Source organism: Cydia pomonella, chromosome 19, assembly GCF_033807575.1.
Source record: "Cydia pomonella isolate Wapato2018A chromosome 19, ilCydPomo1, whole genome shotgun sequence".
Classification (NCBI taxonomy): domain Eukaryota; kingdom Metazoa; phylum Arthropoda; class Insecta; order Lepidoptera; family Tortricidae; genus Cydia; species Cydia pomonella.
In genome coordinates, this window is record NC_084721.1 from 2861758 (window position 1) to 2888467 (window position 26710).

At 35.3% G+C, this 26710-nt stretch overlaps 1 protein-coding gene across 1 annotated transcript; it reads right to left on the reverse strand.

The window, feature by feature from the left end:
* Positions 1 to 309: 309 nt before the first annotated feature.
* Positions 310 to 26630, reverse strand: LOC133528688 (eIF-2-alpha kinase GCN2-like). Its single transcript, XM_061866160.1, has 7 exons — positions 26370 to 26630; positions 21976 to 22107; positions 18546 to 18742; positions 17035 to 17159; positions 16492 to 16611; positions 12681 to 12804; positions 310 to 4946 (listed from the first exon to the last, which is right to left on the reverse strand). Exons 1-7 carry the CDS (start codon positions 26442 to 26444, stop codon positions 4784 to 4786), a joined length of 936 nt encoding a protein of 311 aa, XP_061722144.1. The 5' UTR covers positions 26445 to 26630; the 3' UTR covers positions 310 to 4783.
* Between the last annotated feature and the right edge of the window lie 80 nt (positions 26631 to 26710).

The window sequence follows — 26710 nt, forward strand, 5'->3', positions numbered from 1 at the left end:
TCCATTTCGGAGATAATCAATATTTTATTTTTATCTTATAAAGCTCTTACGAGTGTGTACACTTACCTTAGGGTCCGTTCACATATTGATTAGTGTTTAGTACGGGTTAATACATTTGCTACTAAACGTAAGTACTATCTCGGACGATCGGTGTTCGAAATGACATTGACATGTCACAGTTTTCAATTGTTTGATTGAGATAAATGTAATGCCCGTGCAACAATAACGCTATATGCAACATTTAATTACTTTTTATAACAAAAAAAAATTAACAATAGGATGACAGGAGGGTGTCATCTATTGGGCAATTAGCGTGTCGAGCACTGGGACATTTACTTAGTAAATGATTCTGGCATAGTTAATAATAAGAATAGTAGGTAGATAATTTATAAAATTATTTATTAAAAATATAAAAAGTTTACAGAATTATAATATAAAAAAATTACCTCGTATAATTTTAAAAATAGCAAGTAGGCCTCTTCTACACTACGTCTCAATGGCTCTTTATACTCTATAATTATATTATACACTCTACTCGTATATAACGTAACGTATAATTTCTCAAATACATTAAAATAATCATATTTTGTAGGTACAGTCACGTCTAAAAATATAGATACGGACAAACTGACAAAAATGTATATACACTACCTTAATACATATATATACATATATATATAGCTATAGACATGGCTATGCATAGCTTGCCCTCTACACGAATACAGGCTCTGCATCTTTTTATAAAATTCCTTTTTAGCATTCGTGCGTATCTTTTTTGGCTTATTGCTCTTGCAGCAGGTTGAATATTGTGACGCAGCTCTTGCACGGAATTTATTGATTTAGAATAAACCATTTCTTTAATGCAGCCCCAGTAAAAAAAATCCAGCGGATTTAAGCCCGGAGAACGTGGAGGCCATTCTATTGGCCCAGCCCGGCCTATCCATTTACTGGGGAACGTTTCGTTCTGATACTGGCGGACTTGAACGGCAAAATGAGCCAACGTTTTGCAACCACATGGTTGCTCTAATGTTCAATGGAACGTTCTCTAATAAAATGGGAAGTTCATTTTGAAGAAACTCCAAATATCTGGGTCCATTTAAAGTCTGTGGCAATTCAAAAGGGCCAATTATTTCCCCGTTTAAAATCCCCGACCACAAATTAATTTTAAATTGATATTGTGAGTGGTCCTCTCGCATTAAATGTGGATTGTGTCCTTTTACCTGCCAGCTGTGCACATTATGCATATTGAGGAAGCCATCTCTTTGGCATGTTGATTCGTCACTCCACAGAATTTCGTCAAAAAACGTTGGATCTTCTTCCATTTTTTCAAGCATTAGTCGACAGAAATTCACTCTTGGAACATATTGAAGGTGCCTTTTCAAAATGCTGTGTACTGTCGATTTTGCTATCCCCGTGTGTTGTGCGATTACACGTGTCGATGTCGAGCGATCGGCCTCAAGTTCCTCAAGCACTATTTCTTCAAGGTCGGGATCTCGGGGTCTGCCTTCGGCATGACCACCAACACCTTTCTTCCTTCACAATATGCTGTGTGAACTCTCGTAAACACTCGATGATCGGGATGACGTGCGTCCGGATATCTCTCGGCATACAATGCAGCAGCTGCATTAGCATTTCCTCTACATTCCCCGTAGATAAAATGCATATTGGCGTACTCGCGGGGTTGATACTGGTTTGGCATCTCGCCTAAGAAATTACACCGTCCAGGATAACGCTAAGTCGTTGTTAATTCGAATGTCCAGAACAAACCAGGTTACAGCAAACAAATACAGCACACACAAGGTCAGGGTAACAGGAAGGTAGTAGGTATTATCTCCAGTGAAGTTGATAACATACTAAATTAGTACATTACGATACAAGTGCGAAAAATAGGAAATTCGAAACGAGTGGCGATAAATTAAAACACGACCGAAGGGAGTGTTTTAAATCGACACGAGTTGCGAATTACCTATTCGCACATGTATCGTACAACGTTTTACAGTACATATGGCCCTTTAAATGTTCGACACAGTAACATAATATGCTACTTCTCGCACTAGTGCTATAAAGTAGCCCCATATGTACTGTAAACAATCCTTTCGTACCTAATAAAGAAAGTTAATAAAAGGTGGGGAAGCCTTATCAGGTGGAGTTCAATGTCGTTAAGGTAGTAGATAGGTACTTAGCGACGCAACTAGCTGTCATTTTTTAATGATGTTCCAAAATTAAATCTTTATTGTCAATTTGGTAAGCAAATCATTAGAACAATGGCATTTTGCCCTTTGTTTACCACTCCGATCATCAGGCACTTAGGTACGGTAGCACATCGGTGGCTTCTTTTAGCGAATTAATAAAAATAAAAATAATACACTGTCATTATTCTAAAGATAAGCTTAGAAAGCAATTGCGACAAAGTTAATCTTGGAACAAATAATTTTTGCAGTGCAAACTAAAATCATCTTCAATCATCAAGTCGCTCTTAATGATTATTAAAGGTAAAATATTTTTTTCCGTAAGTAGTAAATATCACTTGTTTTACCTTTTCTGAATCACCATTAAGTAAGCTAATTTTTAGGGAGTTGGCCGCTTTAATGTCCATACAAATTTTTTTCACCACAGGCGATCAAACTTGTAGAAAATGTAAGTCAAAAATGATTTTTTTTTAATGAAGGTCTGATTACAAAAAAATCGTCGGGACTGCCAAAACACTGTTATGTTAGTCAGTTAGTAGCACTATTTGAGAAAATTTTTCAAAAAACAGATCGTAAAAATCTTTTTATCTGTGGCTTCCACGGTCATTAGAGTGAAATGAGGAAGCAAAATCCTGAAATTATGAAAAGCGTGAAAATCTCGAAAACCAGAGGCCTTTTACTAAACCTCTAAGTCGATTTTCTGGACCAGCCTAAAGTGCCCTATTCGTGGTTAGAAGGTTGTCCATTCATTACTGGACACCCTGTATGAGCATTAAGGTCTTGTATACATATTATTGGGATTTTTTCCGTATCTATATTTTCAGACTGTGACTGTACCTACTTATGTATATGTATGTATGTTGTACCAAATCTAAAAGTCTCACTTAGTGCTTTAAATATTTTAACATAACCTAAATAAAGTATGCTTATTGCTTATGAAACAATTAGGTAAGGATTGTTCCTTGACCACCCGGTTGTTATTGGCCAAGGCCAAATCGTCAGGTCGACCAAAACTTACTACTATCACAAATTAACAGCCCTAGTGAACTGTGCTAGTACCAAAATAAGGTTAATTATGCTTAATTTTTTTTTTTGATGAGTGAGTTTTGGTTCAGCTGACGAAATATGAAACTTCACCGTATTACAATATTGTTCTTCGATTTTTTTTGTCTTTTTCATTTTATTATTTTAACCCTTCACGTGGGTATGCCACTTTACGGTAGTTGGAATTTTAATTTTATATGAATTTTCAAATTTCAAATTTAAATAACGTTATCGACCACGAGCCGGTGCCCTGCCACTTGAAGTGGACATATGAGAAGTGTCTTTTCAAGTTTTCAATACGGCTTACTTCCACATACACTATTAGCGGGAAATCGAGAAAAACATAAATCTACGGTTTTCATTCCGTAATCATTATTTTATTTTCGATATTCTACTAACGCATTGCATACATTTCTTTATTTATCTTAATAATTATTTTAATTACTATACCTACAATTTCAGAACTACACACTTTTTGTGCGAACTTTAAGAACTAAGCCGATTTGTTGAGGCCGTGTGATATATAAACATTTTTTATTTGTAGAATGTAGGTACATCACAGCAATATTTTTTAATTGGATAACTTTTTATTCAGTAATTAAAAATAACTATTAAAAATAATGGTATGTTGGTGTTTATGTATAATAAAATTATTATGCATGAAGTAGGGTGCAATACAAAGTGCAATTATTGATGATTTAATTGATTAAGATAAACATTTGTATTCAATAACCATGTTTATAACTTATTTTTACGTACACAGGTACTGAGTCATAAGATAACCAAGTGCTATAAAAATATTGGCCAAGGAACGCTGTGTATGTAAAAGGATGAAATAAGCTCTTTTGATCCGAACTTATTATTATTAACTTATATTTGAACCTTTTTTTAGAGAACAATAAAATATTTTTTTTTTAACTTTTATCTTAATTAAAATGCGTAATTTTATGTTTTAAGCAGAACTGAATTGATAGCAAAAAAAAAACGAAAAATGGAAATAAGCCCTACTAAGTACAAATCAAATTATATTATGAAATATTCTTTGATTTGTTTTTTTAAGTAGTCACACTACTATATATAAATTATAAACTGAAATAGATATCATACACCAAAGAAAAAGTAACCAAGTACACCGGTGACCGAAGCGGAAATGAACCCGCGTCTTCAGCAATTTTTCTATGGTATATGACATTTTATTTCAGTTTATAATTTGGAAATAACCCCTTTTGAAAAGGTACTCCTCATATGGACGAATATTGTGTATCCAGTATTTTATTTTTTCAAAATATATTTTATTAAAACTGAAACATACTTAGTAAATTAACAACAAAATTAGTTTAAAATATAACCTAAAATTATAACTACCTACAAAGCTAAAACTAATACCTAAAAAAACGGACGACGTTGCCCAATACGATTTTATTTCAGGCTTATTGCCCATTTCAGTGTTCAGCAAATAATCGATAATTGGCCCTTACATCCTTCACTTATTCATATATTTTACACGTTATATTTTAAATCCACTAAGGCTTATTCATATATTTTACACGTTATATTTTAAATCTACTGGCGCTTATTTCATTGCTTGCCGCCATATAGATTTTTCCTTGTTCATCTGCAATATTTTCATTGTAGTATTTGAATAAATCGGCGCACACGTCGGCGCACGGTGGACGCTCGCCTTTGCAAGCTTCCTTAGGTTGTCGGAGCAATCTGTAACGAAATAAAAAAATTACGTCAAACAGAAATAGCGGGATGGTTTGACGTGTTCTAAAAGACCGAATAGCCATAGACACGAGATACGTGAAGGACACTACACTAGACACTACACTCGCGAGCAGAGAAACGGAATCATTTCAGATGCTTGGCTTCTCCGCTCAATAACTTATCAATAACATCATTCGCCGTCCGCCACTAGTAGTGAGTTGTTGTGTGTTACGCTCCTGTTACTTACTCATAAAATAATAAATTCTACGATAGCGTCAAACTAACGAAATTGGACTCTAAAACATTAGTGTTATAAGTTAAACTAATGTAATAAGGTGTGAGATCTGCATTCACCACATGCGGCGCGCTTATCAGCTACTGCACAAAAAAGGTATGCTCGCATAGTATACGCAAAACTTTCCGATAAATTATCGAAGAATGCCCCCTAAGATTACGGTTAATAAATCTTTGTCTCAACCAAATCTACAGAGTACTGAAACTAGTAACGTTACTAACAGAAAACGCAAACCAAATCCAGACATGCAAGATTTACTAGCGCTGAAGCAAGAGATAGGGGAGATGATCGAAAACATTAAGTCATCCCAACAAACTCAGACTAATCAGTTGCAGAATTCTATTGACGAACTACACGCACAAAATAGAGAGATCATTAAGACAAACTCTAACATAGAAAAACTACTCGTTCAAACAAATGCATTGTACAATGATATAAAAATCAAAGTTGATAGTCTAGAAAGCGGACATAATGATGCTCTTCTTAGAATTAGTGCACTAGAAGAACAAGTTGAGGATTTTCAAAGGAACCAGCGAGTTGCTACCTTAGAAATAAGAAATATGCCAGAAACCGAAAATGAAAACCTCGATCAGATAGTCACTAATATTCACAACTTCTTAAGTATTCCTGTTTCTACTGAACATCATATCAAGCAAATCAAGCGCATCAAAGCCAGCAATAATAAAGTAATCATAGTGGAATATACAAATTTGAGAACAAGTTCCGCAGTTATGAAGGCACTAAAGATATATAATAATAATCATAAAGAAGACAAGTTCAATACAACATGCCTTAACCTGCCTGGAAAAAAACACCCAATTTTCATCGGTGAATCACTAACTCCTACAGCCAGGAAATTATTCTTTCTTGCACGAGGTCTTCGAAAAGACCATGGTTACCAGTACTGTTGGACTTCGATGGGCCGGGTGTTTGTCAAGTACGCTGAAGGTTCTCCCGCAATACATTTGAAGTCTACTCAACAAGTGGAAGCCTTGAAGGGATCATCTGCCGCTGAGTTGTCTTTGACACAACGGATGGATGGACCCACTGCTCTGGCCAGTACAACGCCTCCTGAGGTAGTGGAAGCCTCAATAACTTCGCCAGGAAACATATTTTGACTATATGTTACTTATCGAATTTACAGGCCAAATTTTTTGCTATTGATTTGTCTTACTTTCTTTATTTTATTTTCAAATAACACAAATGTATCCACACGTATCACATACTCAATATTTACTAACCTGCACAAAACACATACAACAAAACAACACACAAACACACAAACACACAGAATGCCATATAAATCTATGTTCCGCATTGCGCCCTGGAATATGATTCCGCCATTGAAAAATAATTTTATACAGATAATTTAGTAAAAAGTATCCGAATGTCTGAAATAGAAAGGTTATCAAGCGATATTGACGAAAGCGTCAGTATCGGTAACTCAATGGTGGTGAATATTCCGGAGCAATGCAAAAGTCTTTTACCGAATACGAAAAATGTGTTAAAACTTTTTACATTAAACATACGCAGCATAAATCGAAATTTTGATGATTTGCAAGTACTCCTAAGTAGACTTAATATCGATTATGAAGTAATCATACTGACGGAATGCTGGTTGTCCAAAAATTCCATACTACCAAAATTACAAAACTATAAACCGATTGCTACTAACCAAAATTTCAATCAGAATGATGGTATAGTTATCTATTTAAAAGAAAATATACCTTTTATAACTTTAGAACCTACGGAATCTATAGAAGCTAATTGCCTTATTACCACACTTGGTTCGGAATATGCTATAGTTTCAATTTACAGGCCCCCTTCTTTTAAAAATACAGATAAGTTCATAAATGGGCTAGATAATATTCTGAATAAATTAAAACGTAATAAAAATGTTATTGTGTTGGGAGATATTAATATCGACGTTAAGGCGGATAGTCAGGATGCTCGTGCACCCGATTACTTAGATATGCTTGCAATTAATGGACTTCTGCCAGCGCACACCCTCCCAACAAGACTCAACAATTGCCTTGATCATTGTTTTATTAAATCAAGACTACCTATATCAACAATAGTCTGCGATACTACTACAACTGATCACTCTTGTGTAATGGTCTCTATTTCCAATCATCGGACACCTAAAGCTATTTTACGCAAAATAAAAAAAACAGACTATAGTGCTGCTATTAAGGAACTCGAATCAATTAACTGGCCTGAATTGTTAATGCACAAAGATGCTAATAAGGCTACCAGTACATTTATCTCTCTTGTATCTAATACATTAAACAAATATACTAATTATAGAACTATATCTCGTAGTAAACACACCATCAAACCGTGGATTACCCCAGGTCTAGTCCGCTGCATGAGAAATAGAGATCGACTACACTTAAAGCTAAAAAAGGATCCTAACAATGCCATTAATCAAATTACTTACCGTAGATACCGTAATACATGTAATAATATTCTGAATAATGTAAAAAGAGCCCACCTTAGGTCCCAAATCAATGCGAATACTCGTAATTTAAAAAAACAGTGGGCACTTATTAAAAACATTTGCAAGATTGATAATACAGATAAAACGATGCATTTACTTAATTTGAGATCGAGCCCTCTAGAATCAGTTAATTACGCCAACAAATATTTTACTAATATCGGTAAAGACTTAGCTACAGAAATAATTAACAAATCCAAACTTTCTGAAACTGAACGGGCTCATTCTATGAAAATCCCGACTACATCATATGGCTCCATGTTTATGATTCCTACAGATGATCAGGAAGTTAAGGAAACTATTCTTAGTTTGAAGTCTAGCGCAGCCACTGGTTGGGATGGAATTTCATCACTTTTCTTAAAAATGAGTGTAGATATCCTGAGTAAACCTTTAGCTACTATTTGCAACCTATGTTTTCAGGAGGGTAAGTTTCCAGATGACCTGAAAAAGTCTGTAGTTATACCTATATTTAAGTCGGGGGACAGCGACTGTATTACCAATTACAGGCCAATTTCGTTATTATCGACAGTGTCTAAAGTAATTGAGAAACTCATAAATAAGAGATTAAAATCATATCTTGAAAAAAATAACATTCTTGCGGCCAATCAATATGGATTCAGAACAAATAAATCAACTGAAGACGCCATTAGGCTTGTAACGTCTTATATTGTTGACCACATTGATAATAATAAAAAAGTTTTAGGTATATTTCTTGATATGAAAAAAGCTTTCGATACAGTCTCTGTCCCTGTCCTTATCAAAAGGTTGGAAATGATAGGTATACGTGGTGAACCTCTCTTGCTCTTGAGTGATTACTTAACGAATAGAAAACAAGTAATCAGAGTAGGTGAACACTACAGTGCGGAAGAAAATGTCATCTATGGTGTACCGCAAGGTAGTGTTCTGGGGCCTACTCTTTTCCTGATTTACCTGAATGAACTCTGCCTTCTTACACTTAATAAGGGACAAACTGTAACATTCGCCGATGATACAGTTCTGCTCTTTCAAGATGATACGTGGCCTAAACTTCAGAAAACAGCCCAAGAGGGTCTCGATCATGTAACTAAGTGGCTAAATTATAATTTACTTACTTTGAACTCATCAAAAACTAAGTGTATTACATTTAGCATGCGAAATAATACCCAACCTCCTCCTGGAATAGTTTCGATTAAAGCACATATCTGTCAAAGTCTATCAGACTGCACTTGTATTGAAATCGAAAACACGGACAATATAAGATACTTAGGTATTGAACTTGATAAAAACCTTAACTGGAATAAACATATCTTAAATATAACTGCAAGAGTAAGGAAGCTTATTTATATTTTTAAAAGCCTCAGACATGTATGCGACAGTAAGTTGCTAACCACTATATATTATGCACTTTGCCAATCTATAGCATCTTACTGCATCACTGCGTGGGGAGGAGCTGCTAGGACTCGAATAATGACGCTTGAACGTGCCCAACGCGCTGTTCTGAAAGTAATGATATTCAAGAATTTCAGATATCCTACTAGAACATTGTATAGTAATACATCAGTGCTCACAATAAGGCAACTTTATATAAGAGCTCTCATATTAATGCAGCATCAAAAACAGCCTGACTATTCTCCAATGCGTCGCAGATGTGATTTTGTATATTCTATCCCTACATGCAAGTCTGCATATTCTCGCAAATTTCATAAAGTGCTTGCACCTAAAGTATATAATCGTGTTAGTAAACATGTACAATTACGTTACCTGAGTTATTATGAATGTAGAAAGGTGTTAGATACATTTTTGAAAACCCTCAGTTATGAAGACACGGAACAGTTAATAAAATAAATGGCTAACGAAACATTCATTCATATATACAACACACACACACACACACACACACACACACACACACACACACACACACACACACACACACACACACACACACACAACAGTGGATATTATAGATACATAAGTAAAATACATTTTTTTGTCAATATTAGTTTGAGCATTTTTCACTTTTCATCTGCATCTTGTGCATATACTACTTGTTTACGTTTAAGTTTAGCTGATAGCAACCACCGTAGAATTTTGTGTTAAATTACTTAACTGGTAAAATGTAACATAACTGATAAAATATTTAGTATTTAATACATTTTTGTAGAATAATTGTAACACTCCAACTTCCATATTGTGTTGTTCATATCACATGCAGATGGATGACGATTCTTACCTCACCGTGATACAGTTTATAACTAGTACGGGAGGTAAAGGTCAGCATTCAGTGCAAAGGATGTTAATGACAACTTAAGTGATGAATCACAAATCAGATTGTTAAGAATGATAAAACATTAGTTACCTAATTATAAGGTTATTCAATTCATGTTGATACATTCGATGTCGCGATGGTAATCTATTACTTAATACCTACGCATAAGAATATATTTATAGTGTTGACGGCAACGAATGTAGCAACCTAAAGTAATAAGTATTGTTAAATTCTATCATAAATACCTACCTACTCATGTAACATACTTATGTCTTTACGAAATAAAGATTTATTATTATTTAAAAAAAAAAAAATTTAAAAAAATAACTGAAGAAAATGGTATTAAATGAAAGGATTGTCCCAGCATTTTTGGAAATTAAATGAAAGTGATCTATATGAAATATATATATGATCTATATATGTATAGATTGATATGATATGATATGTGTTTAATAGAAATGTGTTTCTTACTTTTAAGTTAGTTTTAAATGTATATTGTATACCCGAATTGGGTTACCGTTGAAACTTACACATGTAATTAAATAACACCTCTGTAACACGGTTGTACAATAAATAATTGTCTTATCTTATCTTATAACTTATCAGAAAACACTACAGTTTTATTTATTTCAGGTTTGATGCCCAAAATTTTTTGTACTAAAATATGACAAAAATCATTTTTTTTTTATTTAAAATACTGTAATTTATCTAAGGGTTTTTTTTGTATTTTCTTAGAAAACAGCATTTTTTAGTCATTAAACCTAAAACAAATAATTTTTAAAGATTTTTAATAAGTAGGTTACATTATTAACCTTCCATTTAATCCATTTTCTTCAGGATGGCATGAAATATGGAAAAGTTAATGAGCATCGCATTCTTTTCTCGTGAGCTAGGAACTACTTAATAAAAATATCGTTCGCTTAAGAACTCCTTGACGCGTCGAAGAAAATTACGTTAATTTTGTACATACTTTATAGATTTGTGTAGATTAACTACAGAGCCATGCCATTACGTTAGGTTGCCTAGAAGGCCAATCAAATTAGATTTTTTTGAGCAAGCTGGAAATCGTTTTAATACCTTCATTTGCGCGAGTTTGCGCAATCCCAGGAGGTGTGCAAAAATTGTTGTACGTCCGACGGAATTTTTTTTACAACTTTGACTACGAAAGACGACTACGACGACGACTACGACGACTACCTTTCGTAGTCAAATTTGTAAAAAATGGTCACCATTTTGAATTTCTTTATTTTTTATGATTATATTGATCATGTTAAAATTCATAAAATTGCTGGTAGTGCCATTGTAATTGATAGTGGGTTCCTAACATCGAGTGGTTTTGGCTATCCAAGTATTGAGGTCGCTTGGTCAGGATAAAAACAACACATCAAATTTATATCAATCATGTATTTTCCGACATTCCTTTAATTATAGTTTTACAATCATAGTTGTATCCATCAATCCTTATTTAACTTAATCGGTACTAGGAACAGTATTTCCCAAGACATCCGTCACATTCCGAGGTTAACAACAGAATGCCTTGTTCAGATACTCGCTTGTGTTTTTAAAGGCGGCTGTTCCCGTCAATCTACCCCCTCAGTCGATCCGCTGGACAAGTCACGTGACAGACCACGTGACTTGTCTAAAGAGTCAATTGACTATCTCTTATTAAATAAAATATTATTAATGTTTGATTACAAATCTGTAAAATGCCAAATGTTACCTTACACAAGGAAAAATGTATCTCCCAAGGCACCCAAAATTTATGCACACCTGCTGGGATTGCGCAAACTCGGATTAGACGCATATAAGACCAAATGAAGGTATTAAATCGATTTCCAGCCTGATCTAATAGGCTAGTTGACTATTTTTTATTAATGGTATCAATCGATCAGAATTGTTTTGAGGATCAAATGTCTATATGGAACCGATTGCGTTAAAGCAAAACAAAAGTCACAAATAATAGTCAAAATCTGACAAGCGCACTTCACTGACGAAACGCTCCTGACAAAATGACAATACTTCGTGACGTCACTAAGTAACGTCACCGTTTCGATGTATGGAAAGCAAGGAAATTGTGATTTTGTAGGTGAAAGATTACGTACAATATACAATATTTTATATTTTATTTTATTTTTAATATTTTTAATATTTAATTTTTTTTATAGTTACTATACAATATTTTAGTACTATACAATCTAATAGTAAATACTGTAAATATGGTCTTCTATTTTTTTCATATATTTTTTAAGTTTCCAATTTATTATGATAAATTGCTAATTTTCTCTCTATTTAACTAGATTTAGTTATAAAATTCAACATGTGTCAACAACCCTAATTGATTGGCCTATAAATAGTGTTTAGTTTTAGCAAAGAGAATTTGAAATAGAGGTGGATTGTCAAAGAAAACTTTGTAGCCACAGTAAATTTACTGTCATCTTTCGACACATGATTAAAAATTTTAGAGCGCCAATTGACTTTGATCCTTATTCTTTCACTGATGTGTTAAATTAGTTAAATATCAAAAAGTGGCGCCATATAATAGTTCAAGGGCAAAAGGTGCAACCTTTAGGTTTTGCGGTAAGATGGCGCCACTGAAAAAACTCCTTACTTGTCAAACAATTTTGCCCCGCGGATTCCTATGTCTGTTTATGAGTAATATTTTCATTTTTGCCTAAATAGATATAAATAACAAATACACACCTATATAGCTTTTTCGCTACAGTGATTTCATCATTTTCGTTGTTATTCTCTTCTTCATGCTTGGATAAATTCTTACCAAACATCTGCTCCAATATAATGATAAGGTCCATTGACATGTTGTAATCTGAAACAAAGCATTCTGTGATATTTAGATATTCACAAACCGCGAGAAACAAGCATGCATAATATAACCGACCGCAATGAGAAAGATTTGAAAGTAACGTCAGCACAATAGGGTGCTTAGCCAACGTGCCAATCGTTAATGCTCTGTAGTGAACGAAATGCAAGTGCCGCACTAATATGGAAGAGTAATAGAAAGAGATGACTATGCTATGCTACGGAGCCTTAACGATTCGCATGTTGGCTAAGCACCCTGGGTACACACCCTGAAGTCCTAGCCAATATGACGATCATAGATAGAAATTGCTAATTGAAACTTAAGACGAAAGTAAACATAGTCCTCATTTTACCATCTGAACTCAATGTACTCATCGGTACAAGCCAGGATTTGAACCCGCGACCTCCAGATTGAATGTCAGACGTCATATCCACTCGGCTACCACCACTTATAGAATGTATTATATATTATAACTATATATGACTATTTACATATTTGTTTTATTTCATATCCCATTTGAAGGTTATAGGACTTATAGGTTTCCCTATCTTTTAGGAAATTAAATATTTTCTTTTATGCTGTTTAGTACAGTTTTGATGTCTACCATTATCCAATTCTTCCTCAATTGCTCAAAGGTTAACTGGAAGAGATCCCTGAAAGGGATAAGTTCGCCTTTGTACAAACAGTTGTTTTTAGTTTCTTTTTGTACAATAGTGTTTTACTACTACTACTGAATATTAGCATTATTTAAAATATTTCAATGCAATTTTTTATAGATATTTTTTTTCAATTTCTAATTATTATAACAGATAGGAGCATTTTAAAATTTGTATGAAATCTGTTTTTTACACCTATTTTCGACCATAATCAAAAAATCGAAAAAAGTCAAACGTAGGGGCATGGCTATGGTTAGGGTTGCCATCCGTCCGGGTTTCCCCATTTATCCTAGTTTAGAGGGCATCCGGGGAGCCTCCAGAGGGGGCTTCATTTGTAGTCCGGGTTTAAAAATTTATAGTCTTAAGCCGCCCGCGGCACACGCACAACCTGTTTAAAAGACCTGTTGACATATCCGGGTTCTGGTCTCTTAAACTCCGGGGTTTTCACGCGTCTTGTCCTGTTTTCTAAATTTTAGAAACAGCAACCCTAGCTATGGTTAATATGGGTTGTAATACTTTGTAGTATACCTACACCCAGTATTTTAAACAAGTAAATGTAGTAGTATATAGGTATTTTCTAGGTTAGATCGTTGGATGTTTGTCTGATGAGAATTTAGTAGACAATATACGTTTACAGCTGTTGTTATGGTAAATAATTCATGGGTGGAGACCCGTATTGTTGTTTTTAAGCCTAAAACATACGCTTTTGGCCATAGTTAGAGGATTAAACTTACCGAAAGGGTGGGTCGATTTGTACATTCAAATTGTCGCATTGTCTGCGCACATTTCTCGTTCAAGCGTTGAATTATGACACGAACACTTTGTTGATATCGTGATACATATATTCACAATTGAAATTCATTTATAACACTGATATACTGTACACAAATAACTTAGATTTGGTTACTTTAGGAAAAGCCGATCTATTATTTACTTGAGCGGTGGACATGAACGTCTGTCAATGTCAGTTAGTTTATTGTCTATGATTGATAAAAGATCGATTTTGTGTGGTTTTTTTTAAACAATTATGGCCTGGAGATTTTGTGTGGATTTCAATAAGCTTCCGTTTCGCCATACAGAATAATCACACAAAAAAAAACAGAAAAATAGAAAAAACAAAAAAGACATAAGTACTCTTCTCATGATGGCGCCTGATCCTCGTGCTCCCCAAAGCTCGAATTTTGCCAAATTTGATTACTGTTACTATTGTTTGAACCCCTAAAAACCTAAAATCTGTTTTTGCAATCACAATAATTAGCCCTAAACATTTTTCCTCTGTTCATTATAGTATACTCGCAGCCTCGGTAACCCAAATTACAGCCAACGTTGGGGCATCGTTGCTCTCTTGGCGGAACTCGCGGATATGTGGTGGCGTCACCGAAATATTTTTATCGCTAATTTTACATAAAACTTTTGCTTTAGTTACTTTAGAAACAACAAAACAAATTCATTTTATACTTAAAATTAATTTAAAGATTAAAGAGAACTGTACGTCAAATTGCGGTAAATGAAAACTTTTTTCACGCATGTCACGCATCCGTAGTCTTTATTTAAAATCAGAGATAAACTAGAGTCGGGGGCCTATTTCCGTATCATTCGATACAAAATAACATGCGAGATTTGTAAAAATCGTATGCAATAGGGTTGTTTCCAATTTTTTGAAACGCTCGTATTACGTTCTATATTAACTAAAAGTTGCCCTAAAATTCAACTTTTATACTAAAAACGGCTTTAAATATGTTAAATTAACAAAATATATTTTGACAGATGCTTTCGCGCCCAAAACGCTCTTTGAAAATTGTGTGACGTCACAGTTTACGGTTTGACACAACTACATACGCACGTAGAAGATACGAACTGTCAACTGACATTTGTCATTTGTTGTTTATCGCCTAACTGTCAACAGTGTCAATCCGAGAGTTGTGACGTCATCAGAATCTTCAATCACGTTTCGAGTTTGGTCACGTGACGTATGCCAAAAGATATTTTAAATTCAATATTTACAAAAATATGGTCATTACAGGTCCCCTAAAAGTAGTTTAACATATTCTTATAATCCAAAAGAATTTATTGGAATACAATTTTATTCTGCCCTAAAATTTGTAGATGGAAACAACCCTATTGACATTTCATTTCGAACAAAAAGGTATCTCGACTGATATTAGGATAGAGGTCAAATCGAATCGCTTTTTTCAGAGATGTTCCAAATTTGAATGTCATAACCATATTGATTTTGATGTAGTTATGAAGCAATTACAACATTATCACAGATAAGAAATTTGTTGTAACAAAACAGTTCATCGTAATGTTGGCCATTATTTACGGATTTTGAAGGCATTGTAGATAAAAACATTATTAGTATCGATAAATATGCTTTTAGCTGGTATGACATTTGATTCATTATAATTTGTAAGAAAAAAAACCGACTTCAATGAGGGAGACCGGTGAAAGAACGATTATTGTCACTTTTTTAAATGTTAATGCTTGCTTTGTTACAGAAAATACAAAAATCACTATATGTATGCCTTTAACATTTGAAGAGTTCCCTCCATTCCTCATGGATCCCATCATCAGAACTGAGTTTTGACAAAAACGGGACCAATCTGTATATATATAAATTCAAACAAAAAAATAATTTTCAAAAACGGTTCAGAAATGCCGGAGTTATGGAGGCTTCATTTCATAAGGGAATCACTACCCACTAGACCAGACAGGTCGTCAAATTACAAGCATTTATGAAAAGTCTATTTATAATTTGACGACCAGTTTGGCCTAGTGGGTAGTGACCCTGCCTACGAAGCCGATGGTTCCGAGTTCAAATCCTGGTAAGGGCATTTATTCGTGTGATGAGCATGGATATTTGTTCCTGAGTCATGGGTGTTTTCTATGTATTTAAGTATTTATAAATATTAATATTATATATATGGTTGTCTAAGTACCCTCAACACAAGCCTTATTGAGCTTACTGTGGGACTTAGTCAATTTGTGTACTAATGTCCTACAATATTTATTTATATTTATTTATTAATTTACTTACCTGCCGACGTCGACATTATTCCAAAGTCAGCAATTTTCACACATCCTTCGTGATCAACCAAAATATTTTCATCGTGAAGGTCCCTATGAAATAACCCTTTCCTTTGCAAGTAAATCAAACCTAAAACAACACATTTATTTAGCAAGTTCAGATTATATTAACTTAAGGAAACATTAAGGCAGTGTCTGATCATGGAATTGTGAAGAATATTTACAAATACCGCTAATCCAGAGTCACGAGTTCGAGTGTCGTCCGATGCAATGGATTTCTAACGCAGCGTCTTACGTAAGAGAACAACTCGCGAAGCGAAGCGGGGCGGTGCGGCGCAGCGGGGGCGGCCCAAGGCATTTGCGTTCGCAACGAGATCGCCCACGTATCATTGAACAACCGCGCCGTGCCGCTTCGCTTCGTGTTCGCGAGTTAGTCACTTACGTAAGCCGCTGCGTTAGAAACCCATTGCATCGGGCGACTCTCGAACTCGCGACTCTGGAATAGCGGTATTGTAAATATTTTTCACAATCGCATTATACACTTATAAGTTACCTTTCAATATCTGCCAAAAATAATCCAACTTGTTGTTTGAGTATTTAAATCTTTTGCTGCGCATAACTTGTTGTAGTGTGTATTCACAAAATTCCATTTGGATGCACAGCCGTAGACTTTGGACACTTAAACAAACAAAAAAACAGATCAACACAGATTTTTACACACGACAGAAATGAGTGAGGAAACTGGCAAATCACCTTGCGAAAAATTAAAATAATGTCTCTATTAAAATTTAAGAGCACATCAACGTGCTCACTAGCGCCACTGGAAAATAACTGTGATTGTTTAAATTTAACGATAGATATTTAAAAAAAGGGTGCCGCTACGTACTGTATTTTGTATTTAAGTACCTTTTGAATACATCAAACTAGTTTTTATGTTGCTGGATTCGTCGATCTATGAACTCAAAATAAAACAGGCCGTTTTAACTTTGGACGCCTAGATTGACGAATCCAGCAACGTAAAAACTATTATGATGTATTCAAAAGGTACTTAAAAGGCTGTCAACACCCAATGTCCTTGAAATTGATGTTACTTAAAAGGTTTTTAAGAAAGACTATTTGTTTTAGTCAAGTAAGAAAAATATATGTTCATATTAATTATATTTCAAAGACCGTGGTCGTACTCGATACACGATTGAACGAAATCGGCTCGATAGAAAATAATTGCAAAGATTGGTCTTAAAATCACAATTAAACGGTTTTATGTCTTTATTGTTTTGACTTATGGGTCTGCAATTAAAATCACAATTTCAAAACATTTATATCTAAAGCTTGGTCGAGTTAAATATTACACTAATAATCCACTTTTTTTATTTAAATATTTTTCTTATTATTCCCTTGCCCAGGCCCAGTAACATGCGACAGTGCTATCTCATTTACTCCGATACAAATAGACAGTGTGCGCGCTTTAGGTATTGACAGCCCCTTAAATACAAAATACAGTACGTAACGGCACCCTTTTTTAAATATCTATCGTTACATTTAAATAATAACAATTATTTCGCAGTGCCGCTAGTGAGCACGTTGATGGGCTCTTAAGGTCTTTATTTAAATTACTAATTAATTTTGTTTCTGTGAATACCCTATAGATATAGGATAATAGGAGTAAAATCACAAGGTCGTTTCATTCTAAAATGAGAATTGAATTGGGCAGATTGGACACTAGAACTATCCTTTTCGTATCTGAAATATAAAAACAGATGTTCATTGTTATGATTAACCGAGCGTTAGCGAAGGACTCCGTTTCAGCTTGGTAAAAAATGGATTCGTATGTCCAGATGTTCTCCTCTGCAGATTGCATTTCTCAACTGATGCTCGTGAAATTATGTAAGCAGGTTCGATGGTTTTTTTTTTCTGGAAAAAGTTCAAAATGGCGGAAATTGGCATAAAGGACTTGAGCGCCATTCATAATGACTCAATGAAGTATTTTTAATTTTTATATTTTTAAGCTTATCGCGAAATCTACAGCTCAGCAGCAGTCAGTCAGTCTAGTTATTAGCCACTCACCTGTTGTTATTTTGAATTTCTCCGGTGTTTTTATTTATATCTGGTACTTGTTCATGTTCAATCCATGAATTATAGTAACGAACAATATTTTCATGTTCTAGGCGAGACATTAGTTTTGCTTCAGTTATTTCATCATGCACATATTCGAGTGGGATACGTTTTATGGCATAGTACTGCTTGTCAATCTTATGTTGTACCTGGAATAGAGAATACGAGTACACATTAATAAAAATAATAAATAATTCAGCCTATATACGTCCTACTGCTGGGCACAGGCCTCCTCTCATGTGCGAGAGGGCTCGGGCTATAGTCCCCACGCTAGCCCAATGCGGATTAGGGACTTCACATACACCTTTGAATTTCTTCGCAGATGTATGCAGGTTTCCTCACGATGTTTTCCTTCACCGAAAAATAAATGTAACCAGTTGTCAATATCAAGTAAATACCAAATTAAAATATTAAATATTCACTTGTAATAAAAATTTCTTTATTTTTTTTTGTACTATAATTGTATACACAAGCTATCTCTGGTAATAAAACAAAAAATCCATTAACCCGCATGTCATGTCAATGTGGTTCAGTGAAGGCGGGACGGACTGAAAATCAGCGCTGCGCAGTCAATTTGTAATAAAATGGCTGACGCAGCGTATGCTGAGTCCGTTCCTTTTGCCGCGCATGCCTATTTTTTTTTTTAAGTTAATCATTGTATTTTGTGTGGCAATAAATGGTTTCTTATTCTTATTCTTATTCTAAAAGCTAGTGGTAAATATCAAATGATATTTCATACATAAGTTCCGAAAAACTCATTGGTACGAGCCAGGATTTGAACCCGCGACCTCCGGATTGAAAGTTGAATATTCGCTTAAACCGCCGATCCGAGAGAATAGTAGATTGTTAACCAAGGGATGAAAGGCACTCATTTAAGTCGAGGTAGTTTGGCGCTCGAACGCAGTGAGAACGACAATAGTCCGAGACTGAAATGGTGCCTTTCACCCGAGTTAAACTTACTTTAAGGCCGATATCAATAATATATATTTTTAAAGGCATTATTTTACACGAAACATGTAAAAATAAAGTGTTAATATCCATGTTAAAAATAAGAAATATTTTCCATTTCACAAACGCTCACTAGGAGAATAACCGGAGTGAGGAGCAAGTGTGGCAATAAGTGTTGTAAATAAGTTAGTTTTAATACCTAACATGATGTATTAACTGTTCAAGTTCTCAGAATTGTAGACCACCATGTTCATTATAAATAAAACAACAATGTATTATTCAAAGGTGTAATGTAATTGGTAGGTACAGCTATTAAGGTGCGACCAGACCGCAGCTTGAAAAACGGTCACGATACGGAATCGCAGTGACGCGTCGTATGCGTACCGTTTTTGACGCATGCTCCCCACACCGCTGCTTAAAATACGCTGACGCACCGTAAATTGATCTGCGTAAAAATCGCAAAAAATATTACACGGAGATCTTATGGCAGACACCACACGGGTGACGTAAAAGACGCAAAGATTTGCGAACAAAAAAGATTCGCGTGAAGCACGTCACTGCGATTCCGTACCGTCACCGTTTTTTAAGCAGCGGTGTGGGGAGCATGCGTCAAAAGCGGTACGCATACGACGCGTCACTGCGATTCCGTATCGTGACCGTTTTTTAAGCTGCGGTCTGGTCGCACCTTTATTTCATAGCTCTTGTTTACAACGGAGCGATAAATTCAATATAAGCATTCTGTGAACCTTCGTGCGATAAGCCTACTACCTACTGTACGGTCGTAACGAGTAGGTAGGTTTGTTCTGTTAGCTTACTTTTTTTTTCTATGTCCCTTGTATTATTGTATTTGACCAATTCTTTTCCTTTTTAACCGACTTCAAGATTTCATAATTAGAAAAAAACCGACTTCAATGTGAACCAGTGAAAGAACGGTTATTGTTAATTTTAGATTTCATACAATGAAATTAAAAAGACAGCGTTCTACGCCTAATTATGTAGAAAAGGAGGTAACATGTTTTTTTTGCCACTGCACCCACCTTGACACATTTCAGATTTGCCCTATGATTGACTGGTAAGATACCCGCAATAGGGTATTCGACTGTATTTAAGATAAATTATTTCACACCATGCATGAAATAAAGCATCAGATAATTATTAAAAAACTAAATAGGATAGAAATATAAAAAATCGGCCAAGAGCATGTCGGGCCATGCTCAGAGTAGGGTTCCGTAGTTACTCTTTCGTCACAATAAGCTAAACTGGAGCTTAAAGTATGGTAGATTGTTAACCAAGGGATGAACTGTGGGTGTACGTCTTTTTACTATGAAGGGGAAACTTTTTGCGATAACTCAAAAACAGCTAAACTGATCATATCCGCTATAGTTTTCATTTAATGTCTTTCTTAAGCTCTACTTCCAAGATTTTTTTCATATTTTTTGGACCTATGGTTCAAAAGTTAGAGGGGGGGGACACATTTTTTTTTCTTTCGAAGCAATTATCTCCGAACATATTCACTTTATCAAGAAATGTTTATTATGAAGACCCTTATTAGTTTTGAAAGACCTTTCCAACGATATCCCACACTGTAGGGTTGAAGCAAAAAAAAATGTTCACCCCTACTTTACGTGTAGGGGAAGTACCCTAAGAAAAATTAAATTTTTAGATTTTATTGTACGACTTTGTCGCCTTTATTGATTTATATATCCATGCCAAAATTCAGCTTTCTAGCACTAACGACCACGGAGCAAAGCCTCGGACAGACAGACAGACAGACAGACAGACGGACATGGCGAAACTATAATCCTATATCTATAATCTATATCCTAGTTGACTACGGAACCCTAAAAATGTGCCTTGAAAACCTAAGGAGCAAAAAAATACTTCCATATTTATTTCTTGTGGCGAAGCATAGTGATACTTTATTATCCATTTAAGACCTATGTTTAACAAATAAATAATTTATAATTGGAACAATGTGTTATTTTTGTTTAATTTTCGCATTCCATTCATCCTTTTCACACTCGTTGTTAAACATAAGCTTGTCTCTTTCTCTATCGTTAGCACGTTCACATTTCTCGCTTGCCCAGGTGCGACTAAAAGCAAATTGTACAATTTGTCACAAGTCGCTTCAATTTTTTAACGCCTATAACACATCCTGAGTTACTAATAATTGTTGCTAAAATAGTACACTAGAGCTCATTGGGGGGGGGGGGGGTTAGGGTCGGCAACGCGCATGTAACTCCTCTGGAGTTGCAGGCGTACATAGGCTACGGAGACTGCATACCATCAGGCGGGCCGTATGTTTCTTTGCCACCTACGTAGTATTAAAAAAAAACACTAATAAATTAGATCTTTCATTGTTTACCAGGCGATTAAATTTGTCCGTTCATTTTTCTCCTATATTATTTGAAAGTAGTCTCTATATGTGAGTTACCTTTATCACTTTTCCGAATGAACCCTCGCCATGTTCAGAAATGACGTCAAAGTTTGCAGTTCCATTGATGATTGGCAAGTCCTCATAAAATAGATCTTCAGGATTTGAGGCCGGAGACTGAGGTCCGGCTGCCTGGAAAATGTAATATGTACTCATAACAATTTTTAACCAAGAGATGTTAAATAAAAAAATTCTATGTCTATGTCTAGATGAAAGGCACTCATTTCAGTCGAGGTAAATAATCTTAAATAAAATTTAGGACCCGGGTACGTCCTTATACTACGTCCAAAAGAGAGGTATGGGCATTGTGAATGTCATCTCGCTTTCTGTGGTAGGGCACAGCACAGCGGATATCATTCCAGATCTAGAGCGCAGCCCAACTGGGGAAGTACCTCACCCTACAGAAAACCGCAGCCAAATAACACTAGACCCTACTCATAGTGTTGTGTTCCTGCCCACTGGCTAGTAAGGTTGCCAGAGCTCAACGAGGAGGGGAATGCGCATGTGACTCCTCTGGAGTTGCAGGAGTACATAGGCTACGGAGACTGCTTACCATCAGGCGGGGCGTATGCTTGTTTGCCACCGACGTAGTATATTAAAAAAAAAACCGAGGCTGAGATGATGTCTTTCTCCCGAGTTAAACACTCTACTTTTCATTTCGAATTCGAGGAAAGTAAAATACAGGACTGTTTATAAAACACATGATTATAGTAAAACTTTTATAGTATTTCTTGAGGGTATGTACCTTCAAATAACAATTTAGGTGAAATCGTTATATTTTATGGAATGGAGAGTTAAACATAATTAAAATTGTACAACAAATCCATTTTAAGCCTAGTTTTAATTGCTTATTGTAAAAAAGTGAAAAATTTATACGTACTTGGAAAGTAAAATGCTCTAGAGCAGAAATGTATCAGTTTCTGCACACTTCATAAAACAACACCGACCCACTTTCAGAGCGTGAATACAGAAAAATATATAACCAACTCTCAGAGTTACACAAATCATCGAACCTCAGGTCTCTCACTTGTTCTTACAGTACAAATAATAATACACCTCTGGAGTTGCAGGCGTCCATAGGCTACGGTGACTGCTTACCATCAGGCGGGCCGTATGCTTGCTTGCCACCGTCGTGGTATAAAAAAAAACTATATTGCACAATTCAATACAGAAAACAATGAATGAAACAACCTAGAGCAATGATTTTTCAAATAATCAATCAATATCTGTGCCGCTATGTTTTGTTTTTTAGGGTTCCGTAGCCAAATGGCATAAAACGGAACCCTTATAGTTTCGCCATGTCCGTCTGTCTGTCTGTCTGTCTGTCTGTCTGTCTGTCTGTCTGTCTGTCTGTCTGTCTGTCCGAGGCTTTGCTCCGTGGTCGCTAGTGCTAGAAAGCTGAAATTTGGCATGGATATATAAATCAATAAAGCCGACAAAGTCGTACAATAAAATCTAAAAATTCAATTTTTTTAGGGTACCTCCCCTACACGTAAAGAGGGGGTGAAATTTTTTTTTCACTTCAACTCTAGAGTGTGGGGTATCGTTGGAAAGGTCTTTCAAAACTAATAGGGGTTTTCAAGAAACATTTTTTGATAAAGTGAATATATTCGGAGATAATCGCTCCGAAAGAAAAAAAAATTGTGTCCCCCCCCTCTAACTTTTGAACCATAGGTCCAAAAAATATGAAAAAAATCGTGGAAGTAGAGCTTAAGAAAGACATTAAATGAAAACTATAGCGGACATGATCAGTTTAGCTGTTTTTGAGTTATCGCAAAAAGTTTTCCTTTCATAGTAAAAAGACTTACTTTAATTAGGTACTGATTATGCAAATTTGCCTATTTGTTTAACTCGGGTGAAAGGTACCGTTTCATCCCTTGGTTAACAATTTACTATACTTTAAGCTCCAGTTTAGCTTATTGTGACGTAAGAGTAACTACGGAACCCTACACTGAGCGTGGCCCGACATGCTCTTGGCCGGTTTTTCTTATTTATTATTATTTTATTTTGAAGAAACTTACAGCGCCTTGAAAATCGCAAAAACGGCTCAATTGAATTGGCTGCAAAAAAAGGCGCAGTATACAAATATGACAACAAATATCCAAAAAATCTAAACATAGCGCACATAGATTATTTCTTCCTCTTGCAGTTTCCAAAATTTCATAATGAGTGGTTGCGTTTTGGAGGAGGAAACAGTCGTGAGCGAAACCTCGATTTTTGAGTTTTGCGTGGGAATTTTAGTCCGAGCTGCAGTTGTCCTTATCGCACGTACGCACTCCCGCCCACCGCAGCGCAACAGAAACAGCTTGAAAAATTCGAGATTTGAAAAGTTGCTCAGCTAGGAATTGCTCATAACGATTTGCTCGTTGGCTACACGGGCTGTAGGCCTAGATGGTCGGCTCTTTATCATTTGTCACCATGCCTGTCACGTTTTAACAAGTATGTAAGCGCGAAAGTGACGGGCATAGTGACAAGTGATAAAAATGGAACCATCCTGCCACCGCTGAGCTCAATTACACGATTTCACTTCAACTTCTTCAACTTCAACATTTAATTTTATTCAGCAAATAGGCCACACGGGCACTTTTATACGTCAACATGGAATTTAAATACAAGCAAAAATAAGCACATCACCTATTATAAAATACAATTAACTAAAAATATTAATGCAAACTAATGAAGCGAAATATCACCCTACTTGCCCCACCCAAACCCAAGCGCAACGCAGCCATGTTAAATCATTATATTGGTCATAATTTATGGGGTCCATGAGGAATCGAGGGAACTCTTCAAATATGAAAGGCATACATATAGTGATTTTTGGATTTTCTTTGACAAATCATGCATTTACATTTAAAAAAGTGACATTTGATGAAGTAGAACTGCTGATGATGATCAGAATGGAACTCTTCAACGACGCATAGTACACGTTTAGTGATTTCTCCTCTTTGCTGTGTTTGTTAAGTAAATTAGATTTTCAAGACAAACTTTTGTCAAGTTCGAGTTGCTTGTACCTAAATGCTTGATTTGTTACAGAAAATACAAAAATCACTATAAGTATGCCTTTCACATTTGAAGAGTTCCCTCGATTCCTCATGGATCCCATCATCAGAACTGAGTTTTGACAACAACGGGACCAATCTGTATATATATAAATTCAAACAAAAAAAATAGTTTTCAAAATCGGTTCAGAAATGACGGAGTTATGGAATAACAAACATTAAAAAAAAACATACAACCGAATTGATAACCTCCTCTTTGGATCTTGAAGTCGGTTAAAAAGTTAATATATATGCATTTTCGTTATTAAATTACGAATTTAAAATAAAAGCAAAAATATGATGGATAAGGATAAAGATACGGTCATTAAATTGTTGAGGCATTCAAGGGTTCAAGCTAATGTGATGTTCCTATACAGGATAAGCATTGTCCAATGTAAAAAGAAAAAGCGGCCAAGTGCGAGTCGGACTCGCCCATGAAGGGTTCCGTACCATTTATGACGTATTAAAAATAACTACGTACTAGATCTGGTTCAAACCAATTTTCGGTGAAAGTTTGCATGGTAATGTGTATCATATATTTTTTTTAGATTTTTCATTCTGTTATTTTAGAAGTTACAGGGGGGGGGGGCACACATTTTTTCACTTTGGAAGTGTCTCTCGCGCAAACTATTCAGTTTAACAAAAAATGATATTAGAAACCTAAATATCATTTTTGAAGACCTATCCTTAGATACCCCACACGTATGGGTTTGATGAAAAACATTTTTTTTTTATAATTTTTTTGACGTATTAAAAAAAACTACTTACTAGATCTCGTTCGAACCAATTTTCGGTGGAAGTTTGCATGGCAATGTATATAATATATTTTTTTTTAGATTTTTCATTCTGTTATTTTAGAAGTTACGGGGGGGGGGGGACACACTTTTTACCACTTTGGAAGTGTCTCTCGCGCAAACTATTCAGTTTAGAAAAAAATGATATCAGAAACCTCAATATCATTTTTAAAGACCTATCCATAGATACCCCACACGTATGGGTTTGAAGAAAAAAGATTTTTTGAGTTTCAGTTCTAAGTATGGGGAACCCCCAATTTTTTTTGTTTTTTTTTCTATTTTTGTGTAAACATCATAATGCGGTTCATAGAATACATCTACTTATCAAGTTTGAACAGTATAGCTTTTATAGTTTCGGAAAAAAGTGGCTGTGACAGAATCGGACAGACAGACGGACATGACGAATCTATAAGGGTTCCGTTTTTTGCCATTTGGCTACGGAACCCTAAAAACCGTATTCCCATCCTAAATGTACGAAATCGCTTACCATCAGGGAATTCGTCTGCCTGTTTGCCTTTTATATCCTTAAAAAAAAAGATGAATATATGGGTGACTGTACCTGGCCGTTGTGGATCCCTGTAGATGTAGACGAGCGGCGAAAACTAGATATATTATTATTGCAATCCATGTTCATTAATATACCGCTTCACTATAAAACTAATTTATTTATCAAATTCGCAATAATATTACGTAAATTAGTAACAGAATAGGAAAAATAACGTTGGCTGAACGACTAGTACTGAGGGCAGATAACTTAGAACTGAACCCGTACCAAGAGTCACTGACAGTGTCAAAACTGACATATAACGCTATCGAGAACGTAATTTACTTTTCACGTCAGCAGCTCGAACAAGGGTAATTTGCTGCTTAAAAACAGTGAGCAAAATCGCATTTTGCTCA